Source organism: Pocillopora damicornis, chromosome 2 (genome assembly GCF_964200805.1).
Source record: "Pocillopora damicornis chromosome 2, jaPocDami1.2, whole genome shotgun sequence".
NCBI lineage: Eukaryota > Metazoa > Cnidaria > Anthozoa > Scleractinia > Pocilloporidae > Pocillopora > Pocillopora damicornis.
This window is the reverse complement of record NC_142671.1, coordinates 30,861,289-30,875,477: the sequence shown is the minus strand read 5'-3', so window position 1 is coordinate 30,875,477 and position 14,189 is coordinate 30,861,289. Positions and strand designations below refer to the sequence as shown.

Below are 14,189 nucleotides of genomic sequence, written 5' to 3'. Positions count from 1 at the left end.
GATATGAAGTCTGAAGAAAGCTAAATAACTTATAACTACACAAACATTCATGTAAGTTCAAAGTAACCATATACAGTCATAAGAGATGGCGGCAATCTTGAATAATAGGTACACAATGCGTGCATGTGTCTATTGTTGAGGTCACATCGTGTGGAAGTGATATTTCGTCGAGAATTTCGCAGGAATTTTTAATATTTAATTTTAGATGGTTCGCACCTTCGACGAAATTCACCAAATTTATAATTTATTTCCCTCTTCCTTGCTACTGTTTCTCTAAGGAGCGTCTACGTTATTCAAACGTTTCAATATCACATATACCTACACTGAGTTTCTTCAAATGAAGATTTCGTCAACTCAGTGAACTTCGTATTCTATATACAAGGCTAAAAGGTTAAAAAAAAATTAAAATGTTTAAACCAAACGTTTTCGGCTGTTTGCCATCATCAGGGTTAAAAAGATGACCGACCACACGTACATATATATCTCATGTAATTCCCGATGGGAAAAGTTTGGAGACATAAGAAATAACTTGTTTGTTCAAACTGGGGCGGAATTGCTGGATCATTAGTCCCTCGACGATCCTACGCTTGTGGAATGTTTGTGCTGAAACACAATTACTCAGACGCTCTCTATTTTTCCATTCATTTTATTTCCCATCCGGTATACAAAGCAATTAGGTTGTTTATTATTATTGCTGAAACTGTATTCATGAGAAGATAGAACAAGTACCTCCATGATGACGGGGTTCCTGGAAGTGGAAAAGAGTCAAAGATGGCAAAATTTTTTTATGCAACTATTCTCCTTTTTTAGGTTGAGATTTGAACGAAATATATATCAATTTCAAAAAAGTGAGGTGACCGTTGCACGGTGTTGCCATCTCCCACCGACATTTTCACCTCCATAGTGTTTCGAAGTGTCCGGTGTTTCTTTACGCGTGTTCTAGATTGCCCACGTTCGATTTTATTATCTCGAGGCTTCATCATTGTTGAAATTATCAAAAGCTAATAAAGCAAGAACAACAACAAACAAAAACAAACGCCGACCGGCAAATAAAGGAGGCTTTGCGTCACTAGTTAACACTTTTGTTTTGTTTTCATTTTCTTTTTATAATTTATACAGAGAGTTTTTCTTCTTTTGCAATTAAACCTTGTAAAAAGCAAAAAATCTCCACCAAGCAAGGAAAGCAACCGAGACAAAATGAAACAAAATAAAAAATAAAAAAAAAAGGCATGCATGTCTCTCATCCAATCTAACCTGCATGCATATGATCAACTTTTCAGCGCAGCCATGAATTAGTTTTGAAAAATCCTCCACACTCTATATAGTTAGATGAATTTAACCTTTATAAACAGTACTTAAACGACAGAAAAAGCCTCTTATTGAGCAAAGCCGACTTGCAAAAACATTATCTGTTTTGGGCTCATATGAAATACTCACCAAAATGTAAAGATGTTTTAACCAGCATGTGGTGGAAAGGTTGTTTTCTCCGCTTTGTAATTAAGATCAAGGCTTTTTGCTGAAGATGATGGGAAAATTTTGCTGTCGACGGTACTGCCAGAAGAGAGTGAACCCTTCTCGTAACTAGACGGGTCACCATTTGTGCGTTTCATCGCAAAAATCTGTCAAATAATCAAATAAGTTACCTAAATTGACCTGAACCTGTTTATATTTATAGTAACTCTCTACAAGGCAATTTGAAGTTCTGAGCTATTTTGACCCAGTCAGAGCAAGTTTTCTTCGAAACCTGAGGAGGTGCTTAGCCTCTCGTGGAAAACTAATTTTGCCTGAAATTAGAGTTGCTTAACCGCGGTGATGGTGATAATTCATCATCATGCAGTGCAAGAAAAGTACTTAATTTTATACACCCTGCATATACTTCGAATTCTTCATTCTTGTCAGATCTCTGAGACTTAATATGTAGCGCCAACGCATAATACTTGCTAGACTCTGTTGCTATCCTCGACACTCACAGAAAGCGACATTGGAATAATTTCACAAAAAGTAGACTTGGTGAAAAGTCCCAACTGGTTTAAAACGGTAGCGTATGACCTCCTGAAGGTAAAGAACGTGCCACGCTCCGTCTCCGGACTTTTCTGTTGACGGTACAGTGTACCTTAACATGCCGCTTGAAATGAGATTATTTAACCATTTGAAGTGTATCCAATCCCTCCATAATATAAATTCACTATAATTGGAAACTTTTTTTTACAATTTTGGTTTTGCCTTCTGCCTTCGATTGCGAAAAGTAGGTAGCTCCTTGTAGTTACCTTTGGAACAAAGATCAGGCACTGAGTGATGGTGGTACAGAAAAGGCACAGCAAAGTGCTTAACAAGTACACTGCATCGCTGTGACTCCCCAGTAGGTTCAGTATAGGAATGATAATGACACAAGGAATGAACACATTGTACACAGCAAAGCCGATCTGCTTGGAATCGTTTAGCGCTGGCATATGGACTTTGCGAGTTTCCCATGCCAGGTAGGTGCAGAATAGCAGAAGGAAGCCTTTGTAACCATATAGCAAACCTGTCCATAAGTTTTCATGTTTTGAAGTGCAGAAGGTCTGGTATGGGTAAATGGCAATGTCACCGTCTTGGTCAATCTGAAATATTTGATAATTACGCCCATTACGTTTTTCATTTGTGATACTTCTATTTGCTATAATTATATTACTCTGAATGAAGCAAAATTACGAACTCCTTTCAAAGGTAAAGTATTGGCTTAAACTGGACTACTAGTTGTCTCTGTTCCACATGGACAAGAAGAACAAAGCAGATGTATTGCATTGTACATATGTAAAAAGGATTTATGGAAAACGTATTAAAATCATCTTGAAACATCAGAATTAATTATTCAGGTAACAACCTTTTACTTTGGGCGCAATGTCAATGCTTTAAATGTATGGAGCATTCAATTATACTTTTAAGTTTTGCTCAAACTTGAATTCAATGACGTGAAAAAAGGGTCCCATTAAAATAAAAAAAGACTCATAATGAAGTCGTACGGAAAGAAATAGACGAGGCTTACCCTCCTTGGGAAGGTCTTAGAAGTGGTATATATGGGGTCCAGTATTTGCCAGGTGGAAAGGACGCAGGCGTCAATCATCAGGAGAAGAATTACCACAATGATTAGCTGGTAGTCTTGGATCACCTAAAGCAGGGGATTGAATAAATCATAAATGTTGCTCAAAATAAGCCGTGCTCTTCTATGAAATTCGTATTATTTTTAACCTGGGCTGATTGCATTCATCTTTAAGGTACATTTATCTTAGGCTTGTGGTCATCAGAATTATGGAGGCAAGGAAATGATTTTTTAAACCCCCCCTCCCCCCTCATAGAATTCGGAAGGATACCTGGTTTTGTAATCATCGTCATCGTCATTCATTATATATTTTTCATCCGGAAGAGGCTAAATGCACCTTAAGATGACCCGTCCGCTTCTTAGCTTCAAAATTTCTTAATCGTGGTCGTCTCGTGACTTTGAGAGAAAAATAAATGATACGATTGATTGATATTCAATAACTTACCGTTTTTTTAAGTTTGTTCATAAAAATGCGATGAACCCTCCATGTCTTAGAGAATAAGGCACCGAAAGCCATGGTAAAACCAAATGATGCCGTCCATGCACTGGTCTACATAATTTGAAAGAGTAAATAGGTAATAAATAACTCATTTGAACGAGAACTGCCCAATGCTCCACAAAAACCTACACCCTCACTCTTTACTTGGTATTTCGAAATCGTTAAACTACTGTTTTCCTTCTTTTCTAGTTTTGGCTTTGCATGCAGACCACTTCAAAACTGTGTAGCTTTCTGTCTCAATAACGTTACACTTGTGAATTCTTCCTTCATCCACGAAATTTCCAAATATCTTAACGATTGTCCAAAGTAGTCCGGTATTGCATTGTTTTTGCTTTACTCATCCCGGTTTCCCATTGGTCCAAAAAAGCTCGTACCACATCATTAACCAATCACACGATTGTGATTTAGGCATTCGCCTTTACCGTGCATTAGACTGTTAATGTACTTCTACTCATTCCTCACTTCCCTTTAGTTCAATTTGCAACGTCATACCTGACACACTTTCTCGTGGGTCTTCTTTGAGACAATTTCAGCGTCAATGCCGAAAAGGATTCCAGAAATGTAGATCAAAACACATCCCAGAATAATAATGTTATTCATATTCGGGCTGGACATTCGAATATACCTGGAGGCAGAGATAAGCATTTAATAACTGATTATGAACGATTGTTACGGTGTTTTATGTGTGTCTAAATATATGATTAAAGTAAGGTTGATTTAAGAGAATTCCCGATCTCCCAGGCGACTTCAGAAAAATCCAATAGCCAGTTTTAAACTGAGAATGAGAGCAAAGTAGTGGTAAGAATTTTCTCAACAGTTTTTAAACCCTTGCAAATGTCCCTGAACAGACCTACTCACTCAATAAACCTAGCAATGTGCAATAATCACCGAAACGAGGAGAACAAAGATGTTACTTTCTCCACCCTATCACTAAGGACTAAATTTACCTTCCTTCTAATCGTGATATGCAAAATGCAGAACCGTGAATATTTAAGTCTCTTGCCGTTGGTATTGCAGTTAGTACTATTTCACTCTTTCAACCAGAGATAATTCAACTAAACCTTATTCTTTTTTTAAAATTTGGTTTTCTAGTTATCAAAAGACATAAACAATGAGACATTGGCTGAGCTAGGATCTGTCCTGGCCACTTGAGTTATGACAGTTTTAGGTGGAGGCAAAAATTTATTTCCCACGACATCTGCACTGTGAATAGCCGCTAAATAAATACTTTTTATTTTCCTTCCGAAATCTTTTAAGCCCACACAACCAGGAAAAGGCTTCTATTCTTAAGACCTATATATGAATACATCTGATGGAAGTGACGGGCCTGGATTAGAAGCCTTCCTTTCTGCGCCAGATTTCATTTCACCTGGTCTCCTTCTGTATTCTGATGCTCTCTTGACACACTAAGTTTAGCTGGTTAGTTTATATCATTTGGCAGAGCCAAGAGGGCCTATCAGTGGATTAATTCAATTTTGTAAATAAGTTTTTCTCTGAACTATTAAATTTAGAGAGATAAGATAGCCTAAGTTAATAAATAAGAAAATAGTGCAATGGAGAGTTTCTACCTGACATTTCGATACTTAAAGTTGAAAAAGAAGAGCCCTGCCGCAAAGAGGATCCCGAGCACGCACAATCCATCCATGGTAAATACCATACTCTTGGGAAGGTACCGTGGCTCAAGGATTTTTTTGATCGTGCAGGCTGGAACCTTTTTATCTGGTTAACATAAATATGCGAAAAACGCAATTCTCATTCAGTTTCCCTGTGATATTATTTCTATTATACGCAATCATAAACTCTTTGTTGCATAATTATTTGCTCAATTGAGGAGTTCTAAAAAGTTTTTGACCACGCTTTTTGTTTTATAAAAGAAGATTGTATCGTTGACATTTGCTCAAGAGTTTTTTGTTAAAAGAAATCTACCAAAGTCTAGAAGACATCTGAGCAGTACCTTCCCACTGCGCTGTTTGGCTCTTATCGACTACGATGACTTTCCTTTTCATATCATAAGTTCCAATTCGTTTCATTTCTCCACCTGTAGAGAGGAATAATACGGTAATTAAAAAAAAGCATCATTTCGTTTTGTTATCAACATCATTAAAGGAGTACATACGTTGACGCTGATCAATGTTAAGCAAGCTTAGCCTGTCAGAGTTCTTGTAGAATTGTACCAAGCCCTGAAGAGTGAAAAAAAATATAGAAATTACGCTTTACATTCTTCAGAAAGAAAAGAATGACCACAAAGTATCATGACCGAGATTTGTGATGAATTCCTGGAATAGTAAACAGGATACTTGTTACTGTATATGCTGCCATCTATCGCAGTAACGGAGGTCAGTTTTTCTCCTAACGGCAAAACCCATGTATTTCCACGAAGAACATAAAAGGCAATGGAGCGAAATTCGACTCGAAGAGTGAAGCCAACCTCTCTATAGAATGCCTTGGAAGAACACTTTTTGCATTCTTTGAGATAAGATCGGAAACTTCAAAGCAGTCAGCTGCTCTGCCACGTAAGATAAAGAAAACTTGTTGGGGAACTAAGACATATTCGGAGTTCAATGACAAGCCAATTGCACATGACTAGAAAAGAAAATGAACAACTACCTCTCCTTCTCATCATGGAAGTCAGTTATCGAGAGTGCCGGAAGGAAAAAAGTAATAAGAGTCGATTATGAGGACTAGAACCTCCAACCTGCTCGGACAGTTTATTAATTGGTCAAAAATAACATAGCGGTCCATAAGTAATTTCATGCAGAGCTTATGATAAGAATCCTTACTAATACTGATATAATTAACAAGGTCAAAACGCGTATATGCGTGTCGATTGTCAGTTGCGCTCCGTTCAATTTTTTTCGTTTTTTGTTGCATGGATCATTAAAGAAACAATTACTTATGCGTTTATGGTGTATCGCCTTTGTTTTCTAACGATAACTATACCTAACAAAGGAGTTTGACCTTCAAGAAAACAAAATGCTGGGAATCACAGTGATACATATAATAGGGCACTTACAGACATTCCCTGAAATGATACCCCTTTTGCAACCTTCATGAATGTCTTCCTCATAGCAGTATTATTATAGTCAAAGTCTTCCAATGACATGTTTCTGGTTTCGCTTTGCTGTTGAAGTGCTGAGATAGACTTGTGCAAAGTAAGGGCTATAGTCCACACAGCGTCATAAGCAAAGGCGGCGCGACCGCTGGGCTCTTTGTAAGGAGTCTTGGACAGCTCTGCCTTGTACTCAGCTTTGAGTTCTTCTATGGTCTTCAGATAAAGATGCATGAATAAAACGTGAAATAAGTTTACTTGTTACTCAGTCAAACATGCAGATTCTTAATGTAATCAACTGATCAAATTTATTTGATACAGCTTCATAGAAGGCTCTTCCATCAAAAATTATGCGAAAAGGTTCGCAGAGGTGATAAAATATAAACTTGGAATCACATAGTTCTCGTTAATTGTTGAAACCAAATTTTATCTTTGAAATCGGAACCTTGGCTACCATTGGAATTATCAAACGCGTCTAAATTGACAAATTAAGAAGAATTGTATTAATTAATCTATTAGTAAGCAGTAAATTGCTTATGCACAATTCGTTAGCATGTTCTATAGTTTAGTAAAGAAAAACACAAATTACAACTCATAGAATTCTGACGTTCGAGAAGTTTGAGTCTGGTAGAGGTAGCCAAACGAGCTATTTCAACTTCTAAATTGCCTTTGTTGGACATTATAGATCTAAATTTCAGACCGCATTGATTAAAAACGAAATATTTCCTATATGAGTCTGTCTTTTCTACCCGTGAACTGTGATAGTAGATAAGATATATCGTACCTTTCTGGCAATCGTATCCTGATTATCTTTTCCAATCATCAACGCCTCGGTACTAAGGTAGTTCCCAAGCGCCTTGCAAAGTTCCTCTTTGGTGCAATTTACATCATTGTAGCCCCACCATTGTTCTCTGTACCCACCCGCCATCAGAATCCAGACGACTTTAGGACCATAAAACCCCTTCTGAAAAGCCTAAAAATTTTTGGAATATAATTGAAATTACCTCCAGACAATAACTTTATGTATTCCTCGAGCGAGTGTTAGACATGAGTTTGCTGTGGTTACTTCTTGAGTATCAGAGACTGCCGGCGGTGAAATAGCTATTTTATTGAAAAACCAACGACTACGTATACAGATAAAATATGTTGTAAGAGGTTAACATCAACCCTATGATAATATATGGGTGACTTTTGCTCCATCCGTTGTGAAATACTTCTTTTAAGATGCATGGCTAAGCCAATCAAAACTATCATTTTGCAAATTGCGAAGTCACAAGGGTTTTTAATATGTGTTGTTGTCATATGCAGCCGCTGGCGATTAGTGTCGCGCACATAAAACCAAAATCAAGGAAAACTTGTTAGATGAATTTTGCATGAGGTAAAGTTTCTAAGTTTAAAAAAAAGCTTAAACCTTTGCTCTATAAAGCATTTTATTGTGACCAGAATGAACTTCCTATTTATTGCCTCTCTAAATTCATTATTTCTTGATTTTCAAGCTCTGATACGTTAACAAAGCTACCCTACTTACCGTGCAAATAACTTTTCTTGCGGCTTTCTCTGAAAACATGCCAAAAATTATTCGCAAGTCGTTTTTCTACGATAAAAAGGGGAACTAAAGAGTTAGTTAGTGAGGAAAAAAGTTCTCAAACACCCACTGCTGATGGCGCCGACAAAAAACACTGTTAACGTTTCTTCATCGTCTTGGAATTTAACAATTCAGGTATGAAAGATCGAATGGTAATTCCATACGCCTATAACATACTTTTGCTGTGTGTGTTAGAAGACGCTTTTGTACAAAAATCTCGGCACGAACAGTATCACCAACAGGATATCTCCTTTAGCAGACTCAAACATTACTGATGCAGGGAATTTGGTAATAATCAAGAAAGTCGGCAAGGGCTCAAGCCTGAAAGTCATCAAATTTCAAGATAAGGTAGGGTTTTGAATTAGTGCTCAACTAACACAGGCCATCGCGGCTTAACTAATACAGGCCGCGTTAAAGTTACTCTTATCAAACCTGTATGTTTTCAATCTGCAACTCAGCGTTGCCGGTGAAAGTCTGATAACTGGCCAACTGTATCCCAGCCTTTTTCAACCTTTTGACCAAATCGTTGGAAAGTCCTTGGTAAGTGTCCATATTCTCTCGCAGTATGGCCACTCTTCTCCATTTGAAATGTTTCACGATCGCCACTCTTCCCTGGTTTTGAAAATGCTCCGGTGGTATGGTGCGCATGAACGTTGGAAAGATCTTCGCGCATGATAGAGCCGGGTTTGCTCCCGCCATAGCCACCTTGTAGTAGCATAAAATATTGATGAAGATTAACATTTATCGCTAATTGGCTGAGTGATTGGTTGTCTTTTGTGTTAGATGAGTTTACCGTAATTTCTAGTTCTGGGATTACCGCAATTTCATTGCCAGTGAGATGTGTTGTCTTGGAACAAAGCAACAAATACCGAAAAGAAGAGTCCAGCATCACGAGAGCAGTTTCACAAAACTATACGGATAAACTGGAGAAAGCAAAGATTTCAATTTGTGAGATACTTTGCTCCCATGAATAATGACTTTGATCGAGAATTTTTGACCCAATGGAAAACTGGAAGTTGCAAATATGTATTATTTTAAATTTAAGTATTTTCGAAGATCTGATATGGTTAGCACTCACTTGAACCAAGTTGTAGAAAGGAGTAGCCTTGGCAAACGGTTCTGCTGACTTGGAACAACCAGGTCCTAAGATCATGATTTTCTTCTTCTCCTCTCGAATGAACTCAGTGAACGCGTGGATTGCATCGGAGTCTTGACACTGAATGAGATACAGACACAATAAGAAGTTTGACAAATAAGAAACATAACATTATGGTACTTAGTTCATAAGTTGCCTGAGGATGTGATAAGAGGTCATTTGCTTTCCAAATATTTTTAAACCGAGATGCTTTAAAATTGACGAGAATTTACATATGTTTCCTTCATGATCAAGTTGAAGTAACGATTTGAACAATTTGGAATATAACTATAAAATCTTACTCTGCAACAAGGCTGCGACTTGACATGTTTTACTATTGGCATGGTAACCTATCACCATTATCTCTTCATTAACTCTTGTCGAGAAAGTAATACCGTTTCCTTCAAGTTAAAGTGCTTTAACTGCAGCGAGAATCCTTAAGATTGATCGTGTTTCCTACCTTGACGTCTTTGACTTCCATTTGCAGTTCATAGTTAAGCAGTGTTTTGGGACATTCATTCACATGTTTTATTGCCATGCGCACTATTGGGATCATACTTGCAGAGTTTTCATCTCCAAGCTTTGTGTCGATGTCAAACACTCCGCCGATGACCAGCGGAATTTTTTTAGAAGATGCATGTGTGAAACATATGAGCGGTATAAGAGCAGCGAGGAATTTAAGACTCATTCTGGAAATCAGAAAAACAAGGAAACTGAAAGAAAGTAATAGCCTAATTTCAGGAATAACTGAATGCAAATGGTAATTGTTTCATTTGTATGTAAATTGCTGAGCATACGACAGGTGAAAAGGGGCTCAAGAAATAAGCTCTTTTCTTCTCTTCTGCCGCTTGCTTGGTCTAAAAGAAAATTGTCACTAATTTTCGTGAGTTTTTCCATGCAGGTAGTGTGTTTTCATTTGGTGATTTTTACTTTTTTCACTCTATAACGTTACATATTTAATGAAGAGTTAATTTCACTGTGCGAAAAAAAATTGGGGATTCGTCGGCTTGAATGCTTTCAAGAGAGTCGAGTTCATCAATTGTTAATGAAATTTTTCTATGGTCTTTTACTTTGAATGGAAATATGTATGACACAATCAATATGCGCATAACGACTTCCATATACTTCTTCCATTAGTAGCATTGTTATTATTATTCCTTAGGTGCTGAAAGGGTATCACGTCGGTTGAAGGATTTGCGAAATAAGAGCAATTTGGTGGTGAATTCTGTAGAAATCGCTTCACATCCAAAAAGATGAAAAAACTTGCCGGCCTCCCTTAATCTTTCAGAATTCAAAGTGGTGCATCAGAGTATATTGGACATTGTTTTCGCAAATGAGTTCCTAGTGCTTTCCGCGCACTGGTTTGCCACATTGAAGTTGTACAGAAATTGCTTAATAATCACCGTTACTGAGCAAAAAAAGAATTGAATTTTTGAGACAGTTTTTACCAAAGCAGTTTGTATCAATAAACAAAGACAAATTCTTTAAATGGGAAAAGAATCGAAACGCTATGGAATAAGAGAACGCCAGGTAAAGATTTTCCAACTTTCAGAGCTGAAACCCTCCCCTGACTTTCATTGTGAAACGATCGATTTTACCTTATTACAAGTGCACTCATCACCATGAATAACCAACACCTTTTCAACGATTTTCTCCCCTAATAAGTTATTTAAAGAGTTTGTGAGACTTTCGGATATTTAGTCGATCAATTAAAATTGCAACTGAAACAGTTTATATTAAACTTCCTCGCGTAGACGTGAACGTTTAATCTTCCCAAACCTTGGCCTTACCGTTAATTTAAAGTGATTCCTCAGGAAAAAAAAATATATCGAACAATTTCTTTTAGACTTACCTTAAATACTCTCTAGCAATGTCTGTTTCGAAAAATACAATACAGAAGCTAGATCATCATGCTGGTTTAAGAGATATGACGAGTCAAACTTACCCCTCTTATGTCTGCACTGGCTCTTATAACGCTCGTCATTTCATCGGTTCACTGACTACGTTTTGCTGCAGCTGGAAGCATGGGCTTTTAAAGTAACACTCGAAAAAAACTTGATAGGTAGAAAGACTCGAGCGCATGGAACAATTTTTTATATTATTTGTGGAAAAATTGCGCAATTTTAAAACGACATCGACTCAAAACATTCCTCGAGTCGTTGCTTTCAAGATCATAATTTGCATCATCGAGGTACAGGATTCTTGCACGCTTTTTCTTTTTTTTTTTTTTCCTTCCATGATTTTTTCAAAAAAATATCTTTAATTTAAAGGGGACAATTTATAAACCAAAATTATGCATTAAAAAGTATAGGTCACCGTGCTCGTTCAACAACTAAAGACCATCTTACCTCTTTATCTGGTCCATTGATTGAAAAAAAACTCCGAGTTTACGCGCTTAATCGCCTGCTAACGTAATTTTTACGCGGAGTACAGGATGCACACGCAATACAGTACTGAGGAATCACCTTAAATGTAATTATGAGTAAGGTGGGTTTTCGAAGGAAAACTGCAACTGCATTTCCATTCTAGTACCTTCCTAAATTTAGGATCTCTGCCTCTTTGAAAGAGAAAGAGTTATACAAGAGAGGGTAAAACAAACCATAAATTACTTTGGGCAAATAATGAGCTCGCGAAGTGAAGTCTTTTTTTGAAAATATTTTTTCTATACTTTTGTAAATCGTTACCTATGATTGGGTGCTTTATGTCGCACACTGAAGCATTAAGAACCAGAAATTTATAATCCTTTTGAAGCGGTATGCATGTCAAGTTAACTCATTTTAGAAGCTCTGCGGATTTTATATCTTTGTAGGCACGTTAATTTCCCAATCGCATCTCACCTAAATAGGCTCTTAAAGTTAGTACTATGGACAATCTTTAATCCATTACTTTGGCAGAGTGATAGAACATTGGTCAGCCTGTGGAGAATAATTTACTATATTCATTCAACTAGCTAGATTTCATTTGGATCCAAATCTAAATTTCCTAAGTAAAGGGAGTAAGTTTCTAAAGATACTGTGGTGCTGCGTTGGTGGGAGAGTATATCAGGTAATTTAGTGTTAACAACTGGGTTGAAAACATAAATTGGCCACCGTAAAGAGTAAAATTTGGAAGATCTCACCTGCCTAGCGCCGATGACTTCAAGAGGAGAATGACTGATTTGGGGCCTCGCCAGTGGATAAAACCAACCTACAATGTCAAATCAAGCTCTCGGCACCTTATCTATCACTGTTAATTTTGCCTCCGTTAAGCAATCACACCGCAGAACTGTATCTATTGTTTTCATCTGCATTAAATGCTCTCTAGGGTTTATAAGATAATCCAACTACGGCGAGGGAAAACAAAGGTTTTAATGGCATCATGCAAACTTTTTTCCAACATCTATTGAGCATAAACCTTCACACAACCGCCATTTTTTTGAAAGCTTTTGAGGAGGACTGAAAGTCCGCACGGAAGTTTACGTGTTGAAAGGGACCGCTTTTCATGATATGTCGCTTAAAATCGATTTTACTTTCAGAAAAAAAAAAAAAAGGAACAAAAAAACTGTGGCAAGGGGACATGAGCACGTTTTGAGGAGGGGGCAATCCCTATCAGCTGGTTATCTTTTCAAAGATAACACTTGTCATATCAGACCTTAATCTTAAGAGTAATTAACTTGGCAAATGCAAACGGATCCTTTTCTAACGCTACTCTGCGTTATCTGATAATGATGATTATTTCCATTCAAACCTTTAACCGCCTTTAGTTTTCCATTCGTCACTCAAAATCTGAGATAGAGGCTTACCCAAATAAATTAAAATTAAAGTTTTCATTAATTTTTTTAGCAATTTCCTGCCTCCAATTTGAAATCTGGTCAGTTATCGTGAAATACTCAGCCTATTTCATTAACTTCCCCCTAGCAAAATCTTTTGAATAAATAATTTACTTCGAAGCATTTGGTGTCTAAAAATAGTACTGATATCAAAAGAGGAAAATTAGGAAGTTGTGAATTTTTAAGGCAAGGATTTAAAAGCATTAGATTGGGGTCTGAATTTTTTTTTTAATGAGCAAATGTTTTTAGTGAGACTATGAAACAGAGTCTATAGCCAACAAGAATAAATGTTTTAAACAATTTCCACCAATTGTTTTTTTGTTTTTTTAGTTAGTGGCCCGTCAGTAGACCTCTTATTTGTGTGATAATAGGTCTGGCATAATTGCGAACGATTCCCCAGGAACTTATATTCAAGATATTCCTTGGAAATTGCATTAAATTGAAAGATGACAGAGTTTTCCATCTACACGTTCCAGACCCTTCACCTAGGGCCTCGCCAAAATCGGTTTCCTAGCTAATGTCATAAGTTTTTTTCAAAACTGCTAAGTTACACGCTGTATAAAGAAAATGTCACCCTCGATTTTTGAATTGATTTGAAAATGAAAATTTGTCTTTCTCGTCTCCGTGCTATATCGTCAAGAGCTCAATTAAGAGCATTCTCTCTTTTTTTTTTTGCAAACGAATTCAATGGTTTATAGCTTGTTGGTGAACGGATTGCCGACAGGTGCAATTTTCGTATGTTTAAAAGGAAATTCTTTTGTTTTTTACCAGCACTTTCCAGCATGTGCCAAATTTTTTCTCCAGAACAAAATTATCCTTAAAACAAATGTAATTCAAAAGTACAATAGGAACGCCAACCAATTATGAACTGAAGAATGATTTCAAAGAATTCAATTAGGAAGAAGTGGAAAATCTTTTTCTTTTTTTGTAATTTTATCTCTATACTACAAATTGAAAATGCTTTTGCCTTTCCCTGAAAAATTTTTTATAACGTTGGTTCAAAGCCTGAGCAAAGAAATTTGTCTAGTCTATTT

The 14,189-nt window shown here is 36.9% G+C and overlaps 1 protein-coding gene across 3 annotated transcripts; it reads right to left on the bottom strand.

The window, feature by feature from the left end:
- Positions 1 to 630: 630 nt before the first annotated feature.
- On the bottom strand, positions 631 to 12,602 carry LOC113678129 (gamma-aminobutyric acid type B receptor subunit 2). 3 transcript variants are annotated; one of them, XM_089198384.1, is made up of 17 exons: positions 12,466 to 12,491; positions 12,185 to 12,262; positions 9,808 to 10,036; positions 9,291 to 9,428; positions 8,645 to 8,917; positions 8,156 to 8,221; positions 7,412 to 7,600; positions 6,592 to 6,843; positions 5,695 to 5,758; positions 5,533 to 5,616; positions 5,147 to 5,297; positions 4,071 to 4,203; positions 3,525 to 3,629; positions 3,026 to 3,148; positions 2,268 to 2,600; positions 1,438 to 1,619; positions 631 to 748 (listed from the first exon to the last, which is right to left on the bottom strand). In XM_089198384.1, the coding sequence occupies exons 3-16, from the start codon at positions 10,033 to 10,035 to the stop codon at positions 1,455 to 1,457; spliced, it is 2,304 nt and encodes a 767-aa protein (XP_089054510.1). In that variant the 5' UTR covers position 10,036; positions 12,185 to 12,262; positions 12,466 to 12,491; the 3' UTR covers positions 631 to 748; positions 1,438 to 1,454. The 3 variants fall into 3 exon arrangements, with proteins under 3 accessions (XP_089054510.1, XP_089054508.1, XP_089054507.1); XM_089198382.1 differs by lacking the exon at positions 12,185 to 12,262 and having other exon boundaries at positions 12,466 to 12,602; XM_089198381.1 differs by lacking the exons at positions 12,185 to 12,262; positions 12,466 to 12,491 and adding an exon at positions 10,946 to 10,999.
- Positions 12,603 to 14,189: the final 1,587 nt, after the last annotated feature.